The 25,974-nt window shown below is 55.6% G+C and overlaps 3 protein-coding genes across 3 annotated transcripts in view; all 3 read right to left on the bottom strand.

Annotated features, from left to right (window-relative positions):
- Positions 1-390, bottom strand: part of TBXA2R (thromboxane A2 receptor) — a 5,573-nt gene extending 5,183 nt beyond the window's left edge. Inside the window, exon 1 of the mRNA XM_021378614.1 lies at positions 56-390. The gene's annotated coding sequence lies outside the window, so the exon portion shown is untranslated. The remainder of the gene's footprint in view (positions 1-55) is intronic.
- Positions 1,698-7,339, bottom strand: CACTIN (cactin, spliceosome C complex subunit). Its single transcript, XM_021378601.1, has 10 exons — positions 7,126-7,339; positions 5,441-5,927; positions 4,821-4,916; positions 4,224-4,369; positions 3,978-4,140; positions 3,762-3,879; positions 3,347-3,539; positions 3,118-3,240; positions 2,720-2,988; positions 1,698-2,334 (listed from the first exon to the last, which is right to left on the bottom strand). The coding sequence occupies exons 1-10, from the start codon at positions 7,251-7,253 to the stop codon at positions 1,844-1,846; spliced, it is 2,214 nt and encodes a 737-aa protein (XP_021234276.1). The 5' UTR covers positions 7,254-7,339; the 3' UTR covers positions 1,698-1,843.
- Positions 13,631-25,974, bottom strand: part of PIP5K1C (phosphatidylinositol-4-phosphate 5-kinase type 1 gamma) — a gene marked incomplete in the record, with an annotated part of 28,191 nt that continues 15,847 nt past the window's right edge. Inside the window, 12 exon segments of the mRNA XM_021378602.1 lie at positions 13,631-14,407; positions 14,859-14,991; positions 15,235-15,339; positions 17,466-17,498; positions 17,779-17,920; positions 18,816-18,977; positions 19,269-19,353; positions 20,352-20,400; positions 20,914-20,997; positions 21,839-22,044; positions 22,693-22,992; positions 24,282-24,434. Coding sequence (XP_021234277.1) covers positions 14,375-14,407; positions 14,859-14,991; positions 15,235-15,339; positions 17,466-17,498; positions 17,779-17,920; positions 18,816-18,977; positions 19,269-19,353; positions 20,352-20,400; positions 20,914-20,997; positions 21,839-22,044; positions 22,693-22,992; positions 24,282-24,434 — 1,485 coding nt within the window.

Here is a 25,974-nt window from a genome sequence, read left to right as displayed (position 1 = left end):
CCCGCGGGTGGCACGGGGACGCGCGTGGAGTGGGACTCGCGTGGGCGCTGCTCACCTGTGCCCGCTCCCGCAGCGCAGTGGAGCGGCAGTGGGGCGCGCCGTGCCCGCCGTACCCGGCTATATTTAGCGGGGCCGCTCTTATCCGGGTTACTCACTTGTTTACCCGAGCCGGATTCCTGCGTCTGGAGGGGGGTTGGCCCTCACCCCTCGGCCGCACCACCCCACGGCCCCCCACGGCCCCGCACCCCCCTCCGCGGGCACCGCGCTGGGGCGCAGCAGCGGAGCCGGGCGCTGCAGGCGGGGTCACCGCGCCGCCCCGAAGCCACCGCTGTGCGCGGCGCACGGGGACGCGACCACCCCCACGACCACCCCCCTTCCCCCCCCCGTCGGGAGCGCAGCTCTCAGCGCCGCAGCCGCTCCCTGAGGACGCCCCTCGCGCCCACCCCGAGCCCGTACCCTGGGGCTGCGGCGGATGTCACCGAAGCGTGGTCCCCTCCCCCCCCCAGGTGCAGAGGATGTGGGCGCAGGGTGGGGGAGTCCCACGGAGCTGCAGCGGGGGGACGCGGTGTGACGCTCCCGGGGCTGTTTCCCTCGCCCCGACTGATGCTCAGCCAGCCGCCAGCCCGCGGGACACGTGCCACCACGGGGACGCGGAGCGGGGACCCCTGGGAATCTTGGCCCCGCCGCGGGGTGAGCGCGGGGGGATCCGCGCACCGTGGAACGCAGAGGGTTGTGCTGCTGCTTTTTTTTTTTTTTTTCCCTTTTTTCTCCCTTTTTCTCCCAACTCATCTCCGCCGCGGCCTCCATGCGCTTCCTGCGCCGGCCTCAGGATCTCACCCCCCCCGGCAGCGGCCGCTCCACGGCTTTAAATAGCGCAGGAAGGAGAGGCCGGGGGACCCGGCTGGCGATGTCTGGAGGGATGGGAAACGCGTGGGGCGGGGAGGGTGGCCGTGCCCCCACCCCCCTGTGCCCCCACCCGTGGGGCAGACGGGGGCACGTGGCCGTGGGAGGCTTCTGAGCTCCGCTTCCCCCCGGGCCGGATCCTGTCAGCAGAGCCCCGAGCAGCAGGAGGGGGTGAGCTATGGGGCGGCCCCATGGCTGAGAAGCCCCGGGGGCGGGGGACAGCGGCGTGGGGGGAGCGGGGAGGCAGGATGCTGCGAGCTCCGGGGGGAGGAAGCAGCGCCCCGCAGCAGCAGTTCATGGCCGAGGTTTCCTGGAGGCTGCTTGATCTCCCGGCATCTCCTCCCCCATCCTTCAGCACAGGACGGGGCAAGGTCAGGCCGTGCCCCCCCCGCCCCGTGCCGCCCTCCCCCCCGTGCCAGCACCCAGCGGGCGCTGGGGAGCACGACCAGCCCTGAGCCGGGCAGCGAGCAGCGCCCAGTGACGGGGGGAGGGACCGCGGCCACAGAAAGCGGATTTTGCCCTGTAAGGAGATGTCGTGGTCACATCTCACACCCCTCTCCTCCCCCCCCCGCCCCGAGGCTGACGCCCTGCGCCACAGAACGGCTCCTTCCTCCCACAGCCGGGCCCCGAGGGAGGTGGCAGCGCTCCCAGGCCGGGGCAGGGGTCCCGGCGGCGGCAGCGGGACAGCGGACAAAGGGACACGACCGCGGAGCAAAGGGTGCAGCACCCACTGGGAACGGCGCGGCCGGAGAGGGCCGGCACGAGCACTGGGAAGAGGCAACGGGCGCCTGCAAGGCGGTGTAAAACAACCCCTATTTATTTGTGCCGAAGTCTCAGAGTCCCTCGGGATAAACGCGAGGAGGGAAAGGAGAACAGTCTGCAAGAGGCTGCTGGAGTCCAGGGGCCAGGCAGGGGCACGGCCGCGGGATGAGCCCCCTCCTCACCTGCGGTAGCGGTACCGCTTGAAGTGGAACCAGAGCTGGAAGATGCCGTTGGCAAACTGGCAGCGGAAGCCGTGGCGGTGGGAATACTCCCACTCCCGGTTGACGATCTTGAAGGCGATGTCCTCGTAGGGCGGCCCGGCGTGGAAGCGCAGGATGGCGAAGTCCTTGTTGTCCTGGCAGGCCTCCAGGAAGTACTCGGGCGTCGAGCGCTTGTCGATGAGGTCGGGGTAGAAGATGTTGAACTTGTAGCCCTGCACGATTTTGGGCGGGGGGTTGTCGAAGTCGTAGTGGGTCTGGTTGTATTTGTTCCACTCGAAGCCCGTGTGCACCCGGTTGAAGAAGCGTGGCTTGCGGGGCCGGTACTTGTCGGCCCAGAGGTACGCCTTGCCCGTCAGCGGCATCTCCACGCTGAACTGCGCCTCGTCCGCGCCCATGCCCTCCTTGGCCTTCCGGAAGAAGATGTCGTCGGCGCTCTCGGTGGCGTTGCCTGCGGGGAGGAGAGGTGAGGGACGGCCCTGCAGCGTCAGCCCGGTGCGGAGGGAAGGGGCAGGAGGGGCTGGGCTGGGGGAGCAGAGCTGGACACTGCGACGTGAGTGCTGCCTGGTGGATGCTGCGCTGGGAAAGTCATCCAAAGTTGCCTTCCTTCCCACTTGTTTGCAGCCCGAGCAGCTCGATGACGCAGCTGGGAGCGGGAAGGATCTGACCCAGGTACTCATGTGGACAGCGGCAGTCTGAGCCGTGTCCTGCTCACTGCCCAGCAGACCTCTCTGTGTGCTCCAGCCCCGGCTCTTGCTCGCCCAAGGGCCGGCACTCCCTCCAGCCCTGCAACCCAGAGTGCTCGTGTCCCCCTGTGCCCAGCAGGGTCCTCCTACCTGTGACCTGGAGCTGCTGGCGCAGCAGCAGCAGCCGATGCGCGTCCTCCTCCGCCTCCAGCACGTGGGCATCGAAGGGCAGCTCGTTGGTGCCCAGCAGCCGGGGGCTGTACTTCCCCGCGTCGTAGTCGTCCAGGCTCTGCTGGATCAGGTCCTCCTCCATCAGCACGGCTTCCCCCTCCGCTTCTTCTTTGACCTCCACGTCCTGCTCAGCCTCCGGCTCTGAGGATGGCCCCGGCTGTACCACGATGCTCTCTTCTGCGTCCAGTCTGCAGGGAAGAGAGAAAAGAACTGGGATGGAGATGGTAGCCGTGCTTCCCTGAGGTCTGGGGACGGATGGGAGCGTGCCCACAGGGCACGCCTGGACGACCGCGCTCCCTGAGGAAAGGGCTGCGTACCTGTCGCTGGGGGACACCGGCTCCCGCTTGATGATGGGGAAGAGCGGTTCGCTCTCCACACCCTGCTCCTGCTTCAGCTTGTACAGCTTCTGGCGCAGCACGTCCTGGTGCCGCTCCCGCAGCCTGCGAGGGGAGGCGAGCGCTCAGCTCACAGCCAGCACACCACGGCTGCGACACCCGCTGCCGAGCCCTTCCACGCCCCCAGCCAGGGGACGGGCCCTGCTCTCACCTGGCCCGAGCCATGTAGGCCTTCAGCTGCTGCAGCAGGCTCTCCCAGTACCCGATGTCCAGGTTGGGTCCTCCCGCCCGGATCTTGCTCTCGATGCCCTGGTACAGCACCTGCAGCTGGTTGTAGGTCTTCCCCTTGAACACGGACTGCACGTCCGAGCTGACAGAGGCGTTGACGCCGTCCCGCCGCTCCCCTGAACAGGTGGGAAAGGGCTACTGGCCTGCCTCCGAGCGCTCCTGCACCCAGGCACTCCCGGGCTGCACCAAACAGCTGTCGCATCCACAGCCTCCATCCATCCCAGGAGCAATGTGCAAACCCCTGCAAACCTGTGGGCCTGCGACAGGCCCCGTGCCATGTTTTACCTGTTGTACACACTCCCATCAACACCCACACCAGGCTCCAGCCTCATGCTTACCTGGCCCTCCTTTCCCAGAGGCCTCCAGTTTGCGGAGCTTGGCTATCTCATCCTCTGTGATGATGGTCATGTCTCTCCAGAAATCCACGTTCTTGCCTTGCTCCAGCTCCATGTAAACCTGCAGGCAGGGAACCACCAGGACTTCAGGCACCCGCTGATGCTTCAAAGCGTGGGGAGGGGAGCCCTGAGCTGCCGCCCTGCAGACAGCCCTGGTACCTGGATGTCCTCCACCAGATCCTCCATGTCGGAGACAGTCAGGCCGTTCAGGAAGGTGTAAGGCTCGTGCATCTCCACAGCCAGGTCGTCATCCTCTGCACTGATGTATTTGGCCAGAAGGTCAATGGGTTTTGCCCTTCCATCCCGAATCCGGATCTTAGACCTGGGTGAGAACAGAGAGGCAGTGAGCGGTACCTGCCATCCCCTGCTCCCCACTGGCCTGTCCCCGCAGAACTGCCCACCCACCGCAGCTTGGCCTGCTGCAGGTGGAAGTTGTCCTCCTGCTCCTCCCAGGTTTTGAAGTGTTCTGCCTCTTTCTCCCGCTGCAGCATCTCCAGCTCCTGCTCACGCATCGCCTTCTCCCGCTCTCGCTCCAGGCGCAGCTGCTTCACCTGCTCAGGGGCAGAGTGAGATGTGAGGCTGCTGGGCCTCCCGCAGGGCTCCCACTCGAGGACAGAGCCATCACTGCGCTCAGTGAGCCCCCTCAGCAGCTGAATTCACCCCAAGGCTCCCCAGAGTACCTGCCAGCACTTTGGAGGACAGGGCTGGCAGGGGGAGTACATACACATCCCCCGAGTTGTAGGGGAGGACAGGGGACATTGAGTACAACCAAGTGCCTCAGTGCAGTGACTTGGCACTTGTCAGCACATCCTGAGCTGGATTCAGCCCCAAGGAGAAAGTCTCACCCTAGAACAGAAGTGAGCACGCTGCGGCACTCACATCCTGCAGGCTCCCCCAGAAAAAACAAGGGAACTTCCAGCTAGGGCTGGGAGCAGCTGGGAAAAGTGGGCTGTCCATGGGTCCCTGTGTCAGTGGGAGGAAGAGAAGGCCACCTGGTCCCACCTTCTGCAGCTCCAGGCGATTGTCCTCCTGGATTCGCTTGTTCCTCTCCTTCAGGTCCTTCTCATCCAGGTGGCTGATCCCCTTCTTCTCCAGTGCCTGAAGCAGAGGAGACAAGCCATGAAACCAAGCAACCTTCTTCAGCCTCTCACAGGGCAGCAAACATTGCATCTACCCACATCTGCTCCTCCAGCAAGCTCTCAACCTGTCAGAGATCCCCAGCTCCCTCAAACACTACTACTGCAGCCCCTCAGCAAAACCTGGGCTCACCCAGAGTCCACCCCACCTGGCAAGCAGCAATGTGAGCACTGAACACTCCCTAGGAGCCTCTCCTGCACCATGACCTGACTCCTCATCCTAAATCCAACTGTACATGTTTCTCTTTAAGAGAAAAGAGACAAAACCCCACAGAGCTTTACAGGAACACCCAGCTGATATCCTACAGGAGAGCTTTGCTCTCACGTGGCTCCTTTAGCATTTCAGAGGTTCCCACCTGAAGAAAAGGGCCCTTCTGATGCCCCACCCTGTGGTCCCATCCTGCATCAGCCCCAGGACCATGGTGCCCTCCAAGCTGTCACGCAGAGCAGTCCCTTATGACAACCAGGTGTGGATGGAGCGCTCACCTTGCTCCAGATGAAGGTGCCCAGCAGATTGTTGTCCCCAAAGGGATTGTCTGTGTTGGTGTAGCCCATGTACTCCTCCCCCCACCCCATCTTCTCTCGCTTCTTCCTCTCCTTGGCCTCCTTCTTGGCTAGCCGGCGGGCTCGTTTCTCCTCAGGTGTCTCCAAGGCCTTCATGAGTGCAGCCTGCTTCTTCTTCTCCTCCTTCAACTTCAAGCGCTCCTGAAGGCTCAGCTGCTGCCCCGACTCCTCCTGGCCCCGGGAGCGTGATGGGGAGGATGAGCTGACTGAGGACACAGAGGACTTGGAGCTGGCCCTCCTCCTCCGCCTGTCCCTGCTCCGCGCTCGCCTTCTGTCTCGCTCTCGCTCTGCACTTGAGTCGGAGGAACGACCCCGGGACCGTGAGCGGTGTTTCCTTTGGCTTTTATGGTGCTGGTCCCTGCTTTTGCTTTTCTTCTTCCATTTCTGTCTTTCATCATCGGAGTCAGAACTAGGGGGGGAAATTCACATTTTGGTTGGTGATTTTGGGCTCTGTGTCAAAGAAGCACTTCAGGAGCGAAGCACAGAATGGCACGACCTGTTCTGAGCTGCAGCAAGAACCAAGAGCAGAGCGTTCAGCTCAGCACTCACTGCCTACACCTCACCCCATTCCCACAACACAGCGAGCTGTGTTCATATTACACACAGCACGCTCCAAGCTCCTGTGTTACTGTGCACACCCATGGCACATCCATGGTGAATGGCAAGGCTGAGCCCTCCCGAGGGGTTCTGTGATGGCGTGTGACAGCAGTGTGGCAGCATCCCAGCCACCAGGGAGGCACTGGGTCTCGCTGGGTACCTTCATCCCACCCAGGTGCTAGGACTGGCTTGACCCAACTGAGCCCCTCAGCACTGTGTGAGGCCAACTGGGGGGGGGGGGGAGCTGCTAGGGCTGAGCCCAGCTTGGGGCCCAGGTCTACCTGCAAGGAGGCCCAGATGCAGTGGGGTCCAGCTCGCACCCCAGGCTCCATGAGGCCTGCTCCCAAACACAGGGTGCAGCCCCCTGCCTGCCCCAGGATAAGGCCCCTCCCAGCATGGCCCAGCCATACAGCCCCAGTTCCCAACTTAAGGCCCAGTCTCCTCTACAGTGACCAATTGCACCAGGCCCAGTTCTGGCAGGCCGAGGCCTGTTTCCTCCTACAGTGACCTGTGCCTACCAAGCCCCAGTTCCAGGGACAAGGTCCAGCCACATCAAGGCCCAGCTCCCACGCCAGGCTCCAGGAGGCCTGCTCCCAAACACAGGGCCCGGCTCCCTGCCTGCCCGAGGCCCAGCAGTCACGGCACAGTCCCCAACGCAAGGCCCAGTTTCCCCCACAATGCCCAGCCGCACAGGGCCCAGTTCTGCCAGGCCGAGGCCTGCTCCCTCTCGCAGGGCCCGGTTCCCCACAAGGCCGCACGGGGCCTGGCTCCCCTCAAGGCCCGCTTCCCCTACAAGGCTTGTACCGGGCCCGGCTCTCCACAAGGCCCAGCTCACCCACAAGGCCGCACGGGGCCCTGTTCCCCACCAGGCCCAGCCGCACCAGGCCCCACTCCCCGCCTCCCTCAGGACAAGGCCCGGCCGTTCCCGGTTCCCACCCGCCAGGCCCCAGCTCCGCACCCGGCCCGCCTGAGGCCCGGTTCCCCCCAGGCCCGCTCCGCTCCCCGCTCACCCCGAGCTCGCCTCCCTCCGCCGTCCCCTGCTCCGGCTCCGGCTCCGCCGCCGCTTCCCCTCACTGCCGGAGCGCTCCCGGTCCCGCTCCCGGTCCCTCCGGTCCCGGCTCCGCGACCCCGACCCCATAGCACCGCCGCCCGGGGCCCCCCGGCTGTCAGGCCGCGCGGTGCCCGCCTGGGTGCGGGCGGGAGGCGGGCTGGGGGCGGGCCGACGCTGGGCGGTTGTTTTCGTTCTTTTTTTTTTTTTTTTTCCCTTTTTTTTTTTTTTTTCCACGCCATCAAGGCAGCGCAGGGCGGGTGGGCAGGAAGGCGCTGACACGGCGCTGTGTGTACAGCACATAGAGAATGCTTTATCACAGAGCCGAGGACACATCGCACAAACGTACAATTCTCCGGAACAAAAAGAAAAAAAAAAAAAAAAAAGAGAAAAAGTTTCCCCAAAGAGGGAACAACAACAACAACAAAAGAACCCCAAACAACCAACGAGGAAAAGAAAAAAAAAAAGAGCTCATGACGTCGTCACCCCCCAAAAAAGAAGAGAGCCGTGACAACAGCCCCGGTTGCATCGCATTTCGGCCCCCTCCTCCCCCCCCCAGTAGCATACATTCGTTACACGCTGCTCCCCAGCACAGACACAGGGCCTGGTGCAGGGCTGTGGCTGGGTGGGATCGGGGTCTCCCCCAGGGAAGGCTCCTCCTGCTCCCCATGTTGGCAGAGCGGCTCTTCCCCTCCGCACAGCTCATCCCCAACAATAGGGGTTTGCACACACCCGGATCATCTCACAAAGCCCCGACACCTGAAGGACAATGCTCGGAATGAACGTGCTGTGAGAAGTGACCTGGGCTTCCCACATCTCCTGGAACCACACAAACTCCAGCCTGCAAAGTCCATTCACCAGTGCTCAGTGAAGGTTGGGCTCAGCTGCTTCCTGCACAGAGCTCTGGAGACCCCTGAAAGGCAGGGAAGGAGCACAGCCTCCACCTCAGCTCTTAGTGATGCTTACACTATCTGTAACAAGCAGCTTGGAAAGCCCTGCTTGGCCCAGCCCACCAGGTGCCAGGGCAGGTGGTGCTTGGCTGAGCCGGATTCGGGGCGTTCTGAAGCCTCTTGCTCTCAGCCCAGAGGCACGTTAGTCTGTAGGTATTGCACTACTCCCATCTCCCCTCTGCTCCCAAGCCCCCCAGGGCTGGCACAAGGACAGAGGGGCTCAGGAGCTGTTTGTTCCCCAGCCTGTCACGGAGGGATGCCATGAGCTGTCACGTAGCGATGGAAAGGGGAGAGCCTTGAAAAGATTTCTGATAGATTACTTGGTAACTACATGAATACATCTAAGGGCAGCAGCTTACAAGACCCCCAGCCTGCGCTCTGAGAGCAGCACACTGTACAGCCTTCAGCATCTGCAGGGGTGGGGTGGAAGTTTGGGTCCCACACTTGTAGGGGGTCCCGTAATTCACACAGATCTTCACTCAAGTCATCGTGTCGCAGAGGGAAGAGCTTCCCACCAGTCCCTTACCTTCTAGGACCTCAATGAACCACTCCTGAGTGCTGCTGTGATGACAGACGGAAGGGGACCAACCCCCAGGAGGAGGGTTCCCCCTCCACACGCCTCTACAACGAATCCTAAGGACAGCTGAAGATTGTAATGAGAACAAAGAGATTTTGACCCTCTCTCAAGTGAGACTTGCTAAGCACACAAGACCTGGCTCCCTCTTGGCTAAAGGGCTTCACTTCTCTCTGTGAGAGGAGGATGGAATTGCCGGAGTTCAAGACGATGCTGACAGAGGGACGAGCCTAACCCGAGCACTGCCAAGTGACACCAACTCTTGGCTAAAGCCTGCAGCCCACGAAGAGCAAACTATCCGTGTCTCAGACATCCCAATCCCTGACAGCACCTGAGTCACCCAGCTTCTTGTCCCAGACTCCGTGCACACAGTGCTGCCCACGTTCCTGCCTCCAGCACGTGGCCGTGCGTGCACCTCCCCGGTTGCCCTGAGGTACGGATGGGACACGTGAACCCAACGTTTAGCAACCCCCAAAACTTCAGTCAGACATGGAACTTCGGTCAGATACACCCGTGAGCAAGTGAGGTCCTAAGTGGCTCCAGTGGGATGCGGTGTCCGGGCAGAGCGGGGACTGTCCCTCCACGAGGTGGTCCCTGGAGGCGCCCAGTCCTCATCTGTCCATGCCTGCCAGCGGGCAGCAGCCGCTACGATGGTTTGGCTCCGAGCACAGAGGGATAGGTGACAGCAGCAGGTGACAGCAGCAGGTGAAGGCAGAAGCCATTGCGACGTCCGGAGGAGAGCCGAGGTGAGCACGTCGGCGCCGCCAGGAATCGCTTGCTTCCCCCACTCAGTGTTACAGATCAAGAGGAGTCACTAGCGATTTTTGGATCCGAGTGAATTGGCATGGCTACTACTGTAACATAGGAGCAATTCTACTCAATGGCCTTTAATACATTGCATGTACATAGCACCTTTCATCCCAGGGTGTAAGTGCTTGAACGGAAGTGGGAACTGCACACCCATAGCACGGGGGAACCGAGGCACAGAGTGGTTAAGTGACTCGCCTTAGGTCACTCAGCAAAACTGCAGCAGTCTGGCCGGCCTTAAACCTCCTGACTCCATCAGCAGGTCAGACCACGCTGCTGCCTCGAGCGAAGCCACTCTGGTCCCTGCCCTCCCCAGCAACGTGCTCCTACCAATTCTCCAGTGAGGTCTCACGCTCCTTTCTGATGCACAAATATATGACAATCGAAAAAACAAAACAAAAAAAAACAAACCAACAACCAAAAAACCAACAACCAAAACCCAACCAACCAAAAAAAAAAAAAGAAAAAAAAAAAGTGCAGTAAACTAAATGTTTAAAAAAGCACATTTGTGCTGTCTCTGTGTGCAAAGATAAAAGAAATAAATACATGATTAAAAAATTAAAAAGGTTCACAGTATTACACATGGATAGGTAGCTACGGTAGTGCACGTCTGGAAAACACTGTGTTACTACCCAGGATTCTCTACACCCAGCTGGATGTCTCCCTTGGGAGCTGTGGGTGAGTGGGTGGTTTCTTTGCTGCCCACGTCTGGGAGAAGTAGAAACAGACGGTTATAGTTTTGCTCCGTTCTGAAACGCAGTGCCCGGGATCCTGCAGTGCAGCAATACTGGTGTCAGCAAGCTCTTCCCCATCCCACTGGAACGGCTGCATCAACGAAAAGGGAACACATCGACCTGCAGAGGGAATCGCTGCTCTCTGGGGCTTCTGTGTCTGCATAGAGATTACTGCAAGAGGCAGAGAAAAGAGAGTCAACAGCCGAGCATCCGCTCCGCATTCAGTTGGGTCTGAGCCCACCAAATCCCCAGAACCAAAAGGGGTGTGAGGAGGGAAGCCTGCTTGCTTTGCATCCTCCAGCACCACCGCCACGCCTGGAGACCTGCAGACCCCAAGCTTTCCCTGCACTCAACTCCTGTCGAGCTGAACAGGTCCCTGCTGGTGCAGCAGAGCTCGCCTGCTGCCAGAGCTGCGCCAAGGCTCCGCCGCAGCCATGCAAGAGCCCCAAACTGCGTGGAGGCCACAGCAGCTCCTTCTGCAAGCTCAGCTTGCAGGGAGCTCGCGCTCTGACCGTGACGCAGCGGGCACCCGGCACGTGTTTCTCGTACACTTACTGTATCGCTCTCCTCATCGGAGACAGAGTGGAGCTGAGCGCTATAGTGGAGCGGGGAGTAAACCCAACTCCTCTCGTCTGTCGGCTGCCAGAGTGGCCAGAGACGGCGGGGAGAATGCAAGGAGAGCAGCAGCAGAGCAGGGAGCAAAGGAGAGAAGAGGAAAAAATAAAAGGAGAAAATAAAAGAGTAGGAAACAATACAGTAAGAACAGCTGTACGCCTGGAGGAGAGAACTGGGCTCAGTGCCGGGGCTCTGCAGAGCCGTCTCCATCCTGGTACCTACCTGTTCCCTGCCACCAGCAGCTGGCATTGCACCCTGCCGCAGGGAGGATGGCACAACCTCCCCCACTGCAGGGACAGATGTGAGTGCTTTGTGGGTGCCAGGGAATTCTCAGCTCCCTGCCACAGCATCACCCCGGAGAAACCAGGAGACACGGGAAGTGACTTACCAAGGGGCAGTGATGGAGCTCTTCGTTCCTGCTACCCACTCCCAGCTCCCAACCCCACCTCCTGAGTCCCTGGTGTGCTACAAGCTGGCACCTCGGGTATCCAGGAGGGCTTTTACAACGGAACCTGACCTGGTTTGCTGTGCCTTCCCCCTTCCCTGCAGGCCAAGTGAGGCAGCAGATGGCTGGGTTGGATCATGGTGGATGGTGGCCACAGAAAGGAACCAGTCAGTTATCGCTGAGAGTCTTTGGAGACAGTGGGGTGATGGGAACAGGTACAGCACAGGAGGCAAAACACAACTGGATCTTGGAAAAAATGAAGGGAAAGGGGATGTGCGTCAAGGGAGCTGGTTACCACAGCTCTGGGCATCAGTGGGACAAACACTCTTCTGCCCCCAACTCAGCAGAGAAGCCCATGCAGGCTTAAGGGCTGTGGGTTCCTAGGGGGAAACTTCTACTGCAAAGTGGTTCTACTGGTTCTAGAGGTGCCCCTGTGCCTGAGGGAGGAAAAATGCCCCCTTTGGCCCAGACCAGGATTACAGAGGAAGAGAAATGGAATGGGATGCTTGGAAGAAGACTAGAGGGGGGGCTCCCAGCCTGGGAACCAAGTGTCTACAATGTGTAAGGTACTACAAGAAGCTGGAGGAGCTTTGAAAAGCTTTGAAGCACTGGGCTCCATGTGCTGAACCCCACCAATAATTGCAGCTGCATAAGCAGAGACCGCTGGCAGGAAGGAAGGAAGAGAAAACCTTGCCTGGAGCTTTTTGCAGGGCTCAGGAGGCACAGCAACACTCAGCGTGGCGCAAAGCCTGCTGCACATCCTGTTTTTCACCCATCCCAATTGAACCACATGCTCCAGCCAGCCTCTTTCAGAGCCTTTTGGGAGCCCAGATACATGCAGGGAGCTGCAAACCCAGCAGAGAGATAAAAAAGGAGCATCCGGTGCTCAGCATTAACCCTGCTGGTGCTGGGGCTGCCTCTCCTCATCCCAGCAGCCAAGCTCAGGAGTGTGCTCCTGCCCCTGCTTCTCCATGCACCCTGCCTGATGCCTCCTCTGCTCCCTAGCCTGGCTCCAAGGCAGGTGCTACTCAGACCATGCAGCACAAATGCTTGTGCCAAGGCTGACAGTGCTGCTATTACAATCTGAGGAAGACAGCAGCTCTCCCGATACCCAGCCAAGGCGAACATCAAAACCCAGGGCTCTGGATGCAGCCCCTCAGCACTGAGCTGTGTCCCTGCATCTTTTGGAAGTGAAACTCTCACTGCTCACCAAAAACCTGCGGTGAGGAGGGAGCCCACGGGTGATAACAGCAAGGGCTGGAGAGCAGAAACCACCTGTAACCCATCAGTAACTCTCAACCCCTTCAGGTTTAGCAGCTGCCACCAGAGAGAGGACTGGCCACAGGTCTGAAAGGTCAAAACTGTCTTAATAGCATCTTCAAAACATCTTGGTGGTCTCTCTGGAACCCAGTCTGGCTTCCTGGGCCAAGGGAGCTGTGCCTAACATCATCTCTACATGCTCAAGTGCCTCCACCTTTACGGATTTGCTGCCTGCAGGTTTGTCCAAGGGCTGGGTGATACCAAGCCAGAAGCTGTGCCCTCAGCCTGCAGAGAAGTAGGGCTGAGTCTTCACTTCTGTGCGATCTTGTGGGAGACGGATTTGGACAGCTTTGATCTGAGTCCCCTGTTTCTACTGAGCTGGCTCCTAGTGGTCACAGAGGACAGAACCATGGCATCCCTGAGCAATGGAGCTGCTGACCCCAGTGTTTCAAAGCTGCAGCTCTTTTCCACTACGTGCTAGCGTGGTCACTTACAGTCCCGGAGGAAAGCGAGGTGGTTCGGAGTCTGCGCTGGCGGGGAGAGTAAATCCAGTACCTCCCATCTGTGAACTGGATGGCCCCAGGGTAAGTGAGGTGAGAAAGGAAACAGAGGGGAAAAAACAAAAAACAAAAAAACAACAGAAAGATGATGTGAAAGACAGGATGGAAGAGAAAGCAAAAAAAAAAAACAACCAAGGGGTTGGACAAGTCCAGGCCTGAACAGATCAGCGGGCAGGAAAGCCGTGCGTGGGAGGAGCGCCCGTGCCTGGCAAATCTCTGCGCCTTTATTCCCCTCAGAGAGAGCAGGGGGATAAAGTGCTCTTCTTTCGGAAGCTGATTTCAAAGAGCAGACCATGGGCCCCTGGGACTTGACAAATCGTCCTCTGCACGTAGCATCCTGCCAGCCACCATCGCTCCGGCAGCGTGCATGCAGGAGCAGCTGGGGGCCAAGCCCTGCTGCACTCGGGTGCAGCCTCGCTTGAGCTCCAGCGGCTTTCCAAAAAACAATCAATCAAAAAAAGCCACCACTGCCAGTGGGAAACCCAGATCAGCTTTTCCCTTCATCCCAGCAGTGACAAACACTCCACAGCACACAACACACATTTAATGCAAAACTCAAGGACTCAGATGAGTATGAAATGCTGATGAGTCAGTCGGGCTCTCTGTGGGCACACACTGCACACAAATGGTTTCTTCTGGATAGAGAAGAGCCCCGTGGAAGTTGGGGGGAGTCCACGTGCCCATGGACAGGGAGGAAGGGAGCTGCCCCTTGCTAGGAGACATTTGCCAGTGGAACAGGCAGTATCTGCAGGCAGCCTGCACACAGCTGCCATCCACAGGCAAAGAAAGAGCAGCCAGTGTTAGAGGGAGCTGTTTGCATTTTGAACAGCATGCACAAAAACCCAAACAGACAAGCTTGTAAAATTGATTCCTTCTGCAGCTCCCAGGAGCCTCCAAAAGACTCGGCAACGAGTGAGCAGCTCTGCAGCAGAGCCACACGAGCAGAGGGAGAGCCAAATGTTGCCATTTTCAGGGTAGCCTGAAGGAGCTCACAGGGCACAGCTCATCTCCATCGCCATGCAAGTTGGAGCAGAGCACCTCTTTTAATGGAAAGGTTCCAGTGCCAGGACATGGGGGAGAGCTGCCAGGGGTCAGACCCTCAGCTCCACTCTGGGAATCCACAGAGCAGGCACACGTTCCTAAAAACTCCTCTCCATTCTGCAGAAGCTGCTCAGACGTTGTGGAAGCTGGCTGAGGAACACAGCCCCAGGCTCCACGGCACTCTGCTGCCAACAGCAACCACCTCACTTACTCCCTGTCTCAGTACTAGACTTCCACTGCATCACCTAATGCAACTGCCTGCAGGGAGAGGAAAAGCCAGAGTTCACAAGAGCCCCAGGTCAGCCCCACCGCAACCTCCTCTGCTCCACCACGGCGTGTCTGTGCTCAGGGCCCTGGCTGGGGTGGCCTCTGCAGCACCCACGTTCACCTTGGCTAGTCCCAGGAGTGAACACACTGGCCTAGATAAGCCCTCCAGCACCAGTCCTTCCAAATAGAGCAGCACAGCTACAACTACATCCACAGCAGTGGCGTCACGTGCTTCAGCCCCACTAGATGCTGTTCTGAGTTCTCCAAGGGTTACTCCCACTCTCTGCGTTCAAAACCTGCCCAGTGCTAAGATGAGAAGGTGCCTGGCACGATGTAGGGCAGACACTGCCCCACACACCCCACTGCCTGTAACAGAGATTATTACAGTCTCATCCACACATCCCCGTTCCATCCCTAAGGGGCCAGGCAGAGGGTATCTTACAAAGTATATGTCTGTGACTGGCACGTCATCTTCATCCGAGGCCTGGCTGGCTGGTTCGGAGGCCTGGCTGGCCGTCTCCACCTCTATTGTAGCTGTGGACATTACAATGGCACAGGCTGAAGAAGCCGCTTCTCTGGAAGGGGGAAGAAATGACAGCATCTGGTCAGTGAGAGCAGAAAGAGGAAGCAAGCAAGACTGGGCGATTAATCAGAGAGGAACTACAGAGACGTTAATGTTCTGCATTAACATCCAGAAAGATCGGGTCTGGGAGGGGACCCATCTCCCCAGGGAAGCTGATGCCCTACAAAGTCAGCATGAGCTGCCACAGACCGAAGGGCGTGGGGAAGGGCTCTGCCAAGTGCTCCCAAGCACTTACTCCTTGTCGTCTTCTTCGGGAGCTACGATCTCAACGTCACACTTGGGCTCCAGCTCTACACTGATCTGCTGAAGCTCCTCTTCAACTCGCACCTCCTCGTGTGACCTGCAAACAGAAGAAATGTGGGAAGGCTCAGACAAACCTCCTGGGACTGAGGTTTTGGGTAACCAAAATTCCCAGGAAAAAGGGTCAGCCCCATCAGATTTTGGTTTTCAGCACTAGGGAGTTGGGGAAAAAAGGACAAGAGGAAAGGGATTAATTAGCCAGCGCTGCAGAAAGGATGGGCAATGTCAACGTGAATGCAGGAGGAAAAAGGACAATTGGCCTCAGGGGAAAACATGTGCCCAGATCTATCCCAGCGTTATCCATCAACCTCGCAAGAGCCAAAGCCTCTGACCTCTGCTGCGGCTCTGGTGCACTGAGGTTCGCTCCGGGGCTAACATCCTATTTATCTGCGAGTCAGGAGCTGTTTGTGACAGTCTTCAATTTAATACCTCTTGCTATTAAAGTAATTGCTTGTGTTAGCAGGGCTGGCTCTATCGTCCTCCTGGGAAGGCGAAGCTGGCGCTTGCCCAGCCAAGGGCACAGTCTCCGTGTCTCTAAGTGGTTCTGGCCAGCTCTGCTCCATCCCTGGCTGGCTCTGCTCCGTCCCAGAGCAGGCAGCACCGCTCCCATCCAGCTGCTGGGGCAGTGCTGCTGGAGGGGTGCATTTCCCAAACCCAGAGGGAGTTCTCCAGCAGATATGGGAAGTCAGAGGTCTGCCATGTTTCAAGCTTGAGCAAATTGGTGAAGGGCTTTTTCATTTCAGCTCAGGAATGTAAATGCCCTGAGATGCTACAGTAGCTTTGTTTTTGTATACACGCATGCAGGTCCACGTTCCCCTAGAAAGGATGCAGACACCAGCACCAGAAATATAGAAACTAGGCAAAAAAAAAAAAAAAAAAAAAAAGCAAAGAGGGTCACACTGATATGGGGTGGCTGCAGCTGTGGCAGAAATCCACCTCTGCCCAAGGCACTAAGCTCCCTGTGCAGCCACTTCTAGGACACGAATTCACCTGACCTATTTTCAGCTGAGCAGTCATATCCTACAGCAAGGGAGCCTGGAGTAATTCAGGTGAAGTCACTGCATTTTGCCAAGTGGGTCTTGACACAGGTGCTTGAGTTTAATTTCCATTAATCTCTAATTTTCAGCGGTTTCAGACAGTGGGTTTGGCAGGAGGTGAGGAGCTTCACAGCTCCCTGCCACTTCTATGGGTGCTGCAAACCAACAGCCTCTTGCACTTTCCATTAACAGGAACGTACCAAGATTCATTAAGAAATACTCTGGAAAAGGATTGTGGTCTGAAGCTCAACAAATCAGTAAAAACTAGGAACAGGGGGAGATGCCTGTGAGATGGTGGAAACTCCCATCTCTCAGCGTCCTTGCCTTCCCCTGAAGCACCAAACACTGACTGCAGGGAGTGAGGAGGGTGAGTTTCTGAGATGCATTTCAAAGCTTTTAACTACAACACTTACAAGATGTACCAAAAAGCTAGGGCACAGCCAGCAGCGAGCCAGGTCCTCATTCAGGTCCCGCTGACACAGGCAACAGGGTTATTTTTACTGGTGCAAAAGTATGCGAGATAATTACACGATAAGAGCTTCTAAATCTGGACACTCTTATGCAGAAGGGATTTTTGTCCCACCTTGCCCTTGGCTCTGAGCCACCTATTGCCACAGGCAGGAAAAACAACTCCCAAGTTTCTGAGAACACTAAGCAGCATCCAAGCTGCTTTGCTGGGGGTCTGCGCATGCTCACAGCATCAGAGTCTCTCCCATTTTCAGGTCCACCGCATCCAGATGCACAGGGGAGGAACTTCCCAGCTTTTAAGGCTTGCTTATCCAGAGGAGGATGTAAGGGACGATTTTGCCTAATTCTAGAGCTAGCTGAGTGGCTAAATCTGGACAACTAATCCAAATAGAGTTGCCCTATTTCCCATCAAATAATGGGTAAATTAAAGATTCTCTGCAAAGCACTGGGAGATCTGCTTGTAACAAAAATTCTGTGCAAGCAAAGGGGCTTCATTCGATGCAGGAAGAATCTCACCATCCTGCAGTGAACCATCCCAAAATCTTGGGGCTGCTAAGATTCACATTCAGCCCTCCAAGAAAAGAAGCCTTTGCACAGGTGAGGTGGGACAAATGCGAGGTCCCCATGAACAGCACTTGAGAGGATGAGGCTCATTTCTCACCTGCCATCCTGCCCTGAGGAGTGCGTGCGTCTCCTGCAGAAAGAAACCAGGAGAGTAGAATTAGAGGAGGGATTGAAGACAGAAATCCTACGCTGCACCCAAATCTAACTCCCCACCCCATGAGAGAGATGTTCTACTTAACAGCTGACACTTCTCCCAGCAATAATTAATCCCATCAAAGCTGTGTCTGCTTGCTCCCAGGAGAGTTTTAATTAAAATCGGTCATTAGCATTCCAGAGCACAGGGCAGCCTGCCGAGAGCTGCGGCACAAAGAGGAACAGCAGCGTGAGCAGGGGACGGGCGCTGTCCTCACCTGTACCTAGGCTGCTCTGATGTCTCCGAAGGGGATCGCTCAGGAACAGAGAGAGATGTTGAAGAGAGCGTTGTGGCTATGGAGGCCGTGGTAGCTTCTTCAAAGGAAGGAGGTGTGCAGGGGAGCAGGTCTGGTCTGCCTGCTGGCCCGAGGCGCAGGGCAGGAGAGATGGAGGGAGAAAGATAAGCAGGTCAAACGTTAGCCCCTTATCTGCTGCAGCCCTGTGTGAGGCTGTTCCCCCACGTGAATGCACAAACAGGCGAGAAGTTGAGCTGAGTTCACGAAAACAACAGCTTATCCCAAAGCATCCTCTAGAGAGAGCCAGTAAGCACCATTTCCAGCACAACAGATAGACAGTGCTGGAAATGCAATGCCAAGGAAGACATCTCACTGCTAACCAAAGCTGGATTAAAGGCTTGGCTTGACAGAGATAAATATCCAAGTGAATTAGGAGATGAATCCAGTGCTCTCTGCTTTGCACGGGTAGAAATCTAACACTTACACACTCGAGAAGCCTGCCTTTCACCACTCATCTGTAAATCCAGCCCAGATGGAAGTGATGCAAAGGCAAAGAACCAGATCCATTCATCTTTTTCTTCCCAATGGCAAGATCTTGCCCCTTATTCCCATTCAAACGTTGGAGACGTGCAGTTCTCAGTCCCACTGTTCTACAGGTGGAAAACCCAACCTTCTGATTGCATTTGGGCTATGACTGCTGGTGCCAGTTGGCAGAGACTGCCTTGCAGCAGTGACGCAAGCAACCATTTTTACTGCAGAACCATACAGTGCTGCAAAGAAGGGATTCAGACTGGGATGCAGAGGCGTTGCTTCCCAATCCACTAACTGCTAGCACTGCGACAAAACAATATACTCTTACCTTCCCCTCGTCCTGGTTAAGTTTAATGCCTGCAAAACACTGCAAGACGGGGAACGAAGAGCTACCCAACAAGAAAGGCATGTGTTTGGTGCAGAGTGGGGAGCACTACTAGGAAAGAGAGGGTGATCACACAGCCATCAGACACCAACCAGGCCATTACCTTCGTCATCAAGGGTGGGATAGCTCCTGGCTGTGCGGAGGTCGTACTGCGTTTCGTCCTTCTCAGAGGGGAGCTGGCTAGCTGAGAACGCAGCTGTTGGACCAGGCGTCTTGACAGCCAGCAAGGCACTACGCCCTTTCTTTGAGGGAGATGACTTTAGAGCTGGATGAGAAGAGTGAAAGGGGGAATTATCACCAACAAAGGTCACACCAAAGGAACCTTTCCCTTCGTAGGCAGAGGTGGCCCTGCCCGCTTCACACTGCCTGGAGAGCTCCAGGACAGGAGTTTGGCCACGGAAAGCCACCACAACCCCAGGGCTCTGCAGCTTTGTGCCACTGCTCAGAATCCAGCCCAGAAATACTCCGTGTGGACACAAGCAGCGAGATAAGGATAAGGATAAAGCTGTGTTTCTGCCCTGTCACAAGGGCAGCAGCTCACACACTATGTACTCACAGGAATTCTTTCGGAACACCGTGTTGGTCATGAATTTGAAGAATCTCTCTGCATAGAAGCTGGGTCTGTGTACTGACACCGTGTCCTGTAAAGGCAAGAAACTATTGTTTCATTTTAAAATTACTCCTCAAGGCAGAATTTCTAAAACAGCCGATGCAATCTTTTCTATTCCAGCATTTAGCACTGATAGATCCTTAAAATGGAAAGGCTTAACTGAAATGATCTGATTAATGCTATAAATAAGCCTGAAGCACTGCCTTTGATTTGATTGCATTTGATTACGCTCTTGCTGTAATTTTATAATGGATTTTGGTGATTTTATTCCTTTATAGACTTTCTGTATTTTTCAAATATTGACCTGATTACATATATGAAATTTTTCCTGGCTTTGCTGGCTGACATTTAAAGCACACCTGGGTACAGCTGCTTATCACACGGACACCGAAATTCAGCCAAGGGTCCCCACGCTTTTCAAACATTTTGTACTTTTTGTTTTAAAAGGTAAAATGGAGCTGGTGTCTCTGCTTCTGACATCACTGTGCTACTGTGACTTAGCATCTCCATGTCTCCTCTGCCTTACTTTTCTAAGGGAGGATTGGATACGCAATGCTGACAAACAGTTCCTACATCTTGAGGTTGCTCTTTTGTAAATACACACCTAGCTGCTGCTGGAGATTAGAGAGGAGGGAAACACTGCAAGGGATTTATTAGCAGATAGCTTACTGGAGTGGAACCACAGTCAATCACCAAAGAGAGCCAAGGCAAGGCTCCTCAACACACACACACGAACGCACACGCCTTGTGCATACAGCTCCTGGTAACACAGGGAGGAGGAAAATGACAGATGGGAGCAGAGGAGGAGAGCTGGTAGCATGACAGCTAAGCATGTGAGGAGGTGGAGTGTGCAAGAAAACCTGATTGGGATTAAGTTGTACTACACCGCTGTGGAGGCATAAGAGGCAAGAACTACTCCTTTCATCAGCTTCAACTGTACCACTTTAGGGACTATAAATAGCGAGGTAATTGGCACCATGTAGCACAAGCCAAGGCAGGTAGCCTGCTGAGGGCACCTCCTGCACTCACCCCATCGTGGACAAGGGCCTTCCAGGTATGTTCCAGCTTCTTGATGAACCTAATTTCGGGGAAGAAGCAAAGAGAAAAACAAAGATTTGGCTTCAGGGATGTACTTCATGTCAGAGCCACCTTCCATAACCCACACAGGAGGGCTCACTTTGCTGCTGATGCCTGCTCCATCCGCAGCACAGCCTTGCTCCAGCCAAGAGGTCAGCAGAGCACACCAACAGGCAGGCCAGGACTGCCTGGATCCCCTCCAGGGAAGGAGGAGCAGGGCTGCAAGACCGGCAGCAATTCACCCTCCCTCCCTGGGTACGTGCTGCCCATCCCAGGCACAGCGATGGGGAATTTCCTTATGAACAACACATCATACCATAGGAAAACAGCTCGGTGTCACCAGCTGTTCTAAGGACAAGATAAAAATCCAGAGCCTACAATGCACATCAGACAGCTTTAGGCAGCCTGCCTACACACCATCAAACACTTCAGGAGAGGAAAATCTTCTTGCTTTCTTTCAGTACTAAAATAGATGGAGCACACTTCGAGGACAGATGACTGCAGAGGCACCTACCTGTACGACTGAAGAATATCTATTATTCCTACGTGTAGCAGGAGACGCTCTCCTTTGCCATTCACTGCCGGGATTCCTCCCATCCTGCAGGTGAGACAAGGCCACAGTGAGTACAGACCTAAAAAGGAGAGCTGTTAGGCCCCAGGACTGTGAAAGGTTGGTGATGGCACTGGAAGGAGGGCTCTGACATGATGGTCAGACAATATGAAACCTGTGCAGTCCCTTTGTCAGCAGCCACCTACCCACCCGGCCCATCTCACATAAGGGCTGCCTGCCTGGATCACCAGACATGAAGTATCAGGACAGCAGCTGTGTTGTTGTACAACAACAGCTCCGCTGGGGCCAGAGAGCAGCATATGGACTTTTCTTAGCTATGGGGTATTTTTTTCTGAGGACCGGACTGGTTACCAAATCAGCATGAGCTGCCTACATAGGGCAGCAGATCTGTAAGGACAAAGGTATTCCCTAATATCAAGCCAAAGGTGCAGCAGCACCAGCACACAACAGAAGCATGCAAGCATAAGGCAGGCCACTACAGTTAAGGATGATTTTTGAAAGAATGGAAACACCAAATTATTTCCTGGCTCCTCTGTGACTGATCCTGCACTGAAACCGGAGCGGTTGGTTCCACGGAGCGCGGCTGCCAGCGGCAAGCACAGCAAACTCCAGATCTGGTAGCAAGCCTGGTCCACAGGGACCAGCAGGACAGCCAGGAGGAACCCCCAGCCCCCAGGGACCACAGATGGGGCGGGCTCCGATGCACTGCTCCATCCGTTACGCAGCAGGTGGCTGTTTGCTGACCTGACCGTGCCGGGATGGCTTCAGGCAGCAGTGCCACAACCCCAGCAGAGCTGCCCCCTTCCAGCCCTCAGTTTGGGATTTACTCTGCCCCCCAGCAGCAGGAGGGGCCCAGGTTTTCACCTACGTGTCGTCTGTGTCTATGGACTCCCCCCGGGCAGCCCCACCCTGGATGGACTCCATGGCTGTGGAGTAAAGTGCCTTTTGCCCCACGGGACGCTTCTCATCCGACGTGCTGTGCGCTCCCTCGGACTGCCGCTCCCGTTCTTGCTGGTCTATGTTATGGACGCCAAGCAGCAGGCTGTAGTCCATGATTTTAAAGCTTTCCAACACCTGCAAGTTAGTACAGAATTTAAGAGTAAAGATAAAAAGGCAGGTCAGCAGTCCAAACAAAGCGAGACCCCAAAGCATGGAACAGCCCGTCCACATTCGTGCTAACAACTGTTTTGTCAGACCTTGAATGTTTCTGAGCAGTAAACGTCTCTGGATTCTGCAGAATTTGGCCATCTCACAACCCAAAGGGCTGAAGGCTCACAAGTAACATGTTGCCTCTAACAAGAACACCGGCACTGCTGCCCACAGAGCTGTGGGTGCCCCATCCCTGGAAGTGTCCAAGGCCGTGGCGGGGAGCAGCTAGCCCATGGCAGGCTTGGGGATGGATAGGCTTTAAGGTCCTGTCCAACCAACCACTCTGATTTTATGATCAATACCTGTTGCACACTGCGTAGGAAAATGTATTTAGTCCCAAGAGCCCAGCTATAACTGGAAAGACTGCCACAGTTTGATGCTCTGGGTGAAAGGATGTCTTAGTTCTCTGAGTCTGCTGTAAGATTCAACTCCACTGCTTTGCTTTCAGGATAAAGAGCAGCAGGGGGACTTCTCCTGCTTTGGGGTTAGCAGATTAGCAACATTCTCAGTTGTTCAAGTCTTCCCCACGCTCGAAGCTTTGTTATCCCGCTCCCTGAACCGTCCCCTCCTTACCAGACAGTCTCGCTGCAACGTCTTCACCAACGCACTGAAGGTGTCTGCATCCAACATCAGGCCCTCGGGCATGTCTTGAATGAAGTCCAGGTCTTTGAACGTGGGGCTGGACTTTTCTTTCTCCTTCTTGGATGCCCGGCGTTTATAGGTTGAGCCTTTCAGGTCGAACTTCAGGTGCATCTTCACCACGCGAGGCAGAATGTTGTTCATCACGACCACGCGGATATTTTTGCCCCCCGATTGCACACAGTACAGTCCATAAAACTTTGGCAGCAGCGTCCGTGGGTTCTGGTTCAGGTTCTGCAGTGGGGTTGGAAAAAGCACCAGGAAAGGTCATTTGGAACAGGACTCCCACTGTGTTCCAACACAGAGCGCATGAATGAGGCAGCCAGGCTAGGGATTCGTCACCTAGAGATTTTCTGAACTTTACATAAGAGCTTACTGTACACCTCTGACAAAATCTTGCATTTCAGTGGCTCTAGGACCTGAAAATACCACTGGGCCTTGAGTACAGGGAATGGGATGTTCAGAGCTCTCTGGGCAAATAACCAAGTCCGGAAATTCCCTGCTTTCCCCATCAACAGCAGCTAAAAAAGGGAAACCAAACTGGAAGAAAAAAACACAAATAAGTGGGAACTTCAAGTTTAAAAATAACAGCTATCTTCAACTCTTCAGAAGTGTCAGAATTCAAGAGCCGTTCTCCAGCCCAGAATAAACCAGGGACATGGTATTTTTTTTATTTTTTTTTTAATTTTAAACAAAACAACATCAATTTCCTCCTCCTCCTTCTGGAGAGCCGCTTTACAAAACACACAGATGGGCAGAGAGCACGGATATCCTGCTCAGCTACCGTGTCCTTTTTTTAGGCAGCTGCGTTATTAGGAATGACATGACAGACGTGATTTGCTTGTTCAGCTTTGGGAAAAGTTTGGGAAGGAAACGGAACATCTCTGCGCGCTGTGATGGGAGGACAGACCTGACAGCTTCTGACAGACAGCAGAAGAACAGCTGCACTGAATTTCACACTCATCTCCTCTCACCTAGCTGGGCACAGGAGTGAGCCCTCCCTGTCAGCACGCTGCCCAACGCAGTGCGAGCTGAAAGCAACAGAGGAGAATGCAAACCCCACTTCCCAGCTCTAAGAGAACTCAGGATGAACCTCCTCTGCTTCTTCCTCATTCACACTGCATGGGTTTCCCAAGAACAGCACGCATCAGGCTTTAACCCCATAGAAACCCTCAAGCATTTCAGTGCTACAAGTAGCACGGAGCTCTGCACCAGACAGGTGTAGCAGCATAATTCTTTGAACTAAGGGAATTCCAGTGCCCTCATCTATGGAGCTGGATCTTTCAATGCAGATATGCAGGCAGGCAGCTCCTGGTTTATACTCCTCTCTAGGCGCTGGGTTTTGGTTCCAATTTACTGCTTGTTTGTAAATAATTGGTAGGGCTTTTGCTTTGGGACTGGCTTGTCACTGGCAAAGGGCGGGCATGCCACAAGAATCTCGGGCAGACAACGTGCCCTGTGTAGGGCTTGGGACAGACATCTGCCACCACAAACCCAAACCCCAGGTGCTGGGCAGTACCCACCATGTAGTAGCCCGGAAGGAGCTTCTGGAGGAATTCAGCTTCCTTGTGCATCACAGTTTTTATGATGAATTCATCGTCGCTGGTGACATAGAAGAGGGAGCCGCTGGCACCAGGGTTTGACAGCTCTATCAGGGGCTCGTTACATAACGAGTACTAGGGAGGAAAAGGAAAAAAAAGATGATGTTTTTAGCCCTAGCTCATGGCACACTGAGCTCTACGACCTTGAGGGCTTTCCCCAGCACGCTGCCTGCCCAGGAGATTAAGGGGTAGCAAAGCTCAAAAGAGAATTATTTTCATTATAGGTTAGGTCTAAGCAGCAAAGCTGATGGACAATTTACAATTAGAGAGCGAGATTACAGTTCAGAGCATCCCAACTGCTCGGAATCAAGCTAATCTTCTGCTTTCAGTAACATCCAGGCTTCGTAATGACATCTTATCTTCTCCCATTGTGCGTGTACGTGCGTATCACACTGAGGCTCCTTTCAGCACATCGCCACCAGCGCAGACAGAAAGATGGGATTTTAAGAGACACGCCAGTCTGCTCCGGGTATCTGTGCTGGAGGGAACACGATGCACTGCTGCTCTCAGCAGCCTCCCTGGCCTCGCGCTGCCCTGCTGCAGATGTGTTTTACAGCCACATCTCCCCCCAGTCCCGCTGGAAACGCATGAAAAGCGCGAGAGCAGGTGTCCAAACAAGTAGAAAGGGATCAGCGCTCAGAACAGCAAGGGGTGCTGCATCGGGAGGACGTTTCTAGACATCAGGATGCAAACAGCAGGTCCTCGGTGGAGGACATGCCTAACAGCAGAAACAAAAACACGAAGCTCAAGCGCGGATGTGCACTTTGCAGCGAGGCTCCGACCCCGGGGTGTCTGCGTGGGCCAAGCAGGTCCCCACGTGAGCTGCCACAGCACGAGGTGAGATGGGGAGAGGAAGGCAGGGGACGCGAGGGCCATAATCAGAGCAATAAATTAAATGCTCATCATTACGTACTGAAAACAGCTTTCAGCGCTGCGCAGATTAATGATGCAAGACTTTATCAAGTTAATTATCTCATGCATAATTAAAGGCATTTGCTGCCGTGGCAGGCAAGAGAGAATCGGGGGAAGCAGAAGCAACAAATCAGCGCCGTGACCTTTGCAGCTGAGGCAGGCTCTGCGCCTCACCCGGCTTCTGAGCCACTCATCAAATCAGGCAGCGTTATCTCGGATGGCACAGATGGGGAGCGCAGTGACTGTCAAGCCGTGCAATGGCACTGACTCCTTTCTGCTTGTATGTTTACTGCTATGGTTATCCCTGCCTACTGCTGAAGTCAGAAAAAAGTGGCTGTTAGAAAGTGGGGAGGGCAGGAGCTTATTTGGATGGGCTTCTCTTCCCCCCGAGCAGGGCACTGCAAAGGTGCAGGGGACCCGGTTCAACCCCAGTGCACTCCAACCCTCAGCAGCCTGCGTTTCTAGGTAGTTTAAAAACAGCTCTGAGGAGCTTTCCGAGCACAGGAACAAGCTGTGCATTATTCTGTCTTCATAAGATGATTAACATAACTACATTCACATAGTTCTCAAGTGAGTACACAAGGACAAATTCCCATCTTTGTCCTCGGAGCCCCAGGGGACATTACAGGGTTGCAGCCAGCAGAACACAGCCCCTTTTGCTGGTAAACACAGCGAGTTATTGTCAGGGGCAGCAGCAGAGGGA

Source organism: Numida meleagris, chromosome 27 (assembly GCF_002078875.1).
Source record: "Numida meleagris isolate 19003 breed g44 Domestic line chromosome 27, NumMel1.0, whole genome shotgun sequence".
Lineage (NCBI taxonomy): Eukaryota > Metazoa > Chordata > Aves > Galliformes > Numididae > Numida > Numida meleagris.
The sequence above is the reverse complement of the archived record's forward strand: the minus strand, read 5'-3'. Positions and strand labels throughout refer to the sequence as shown.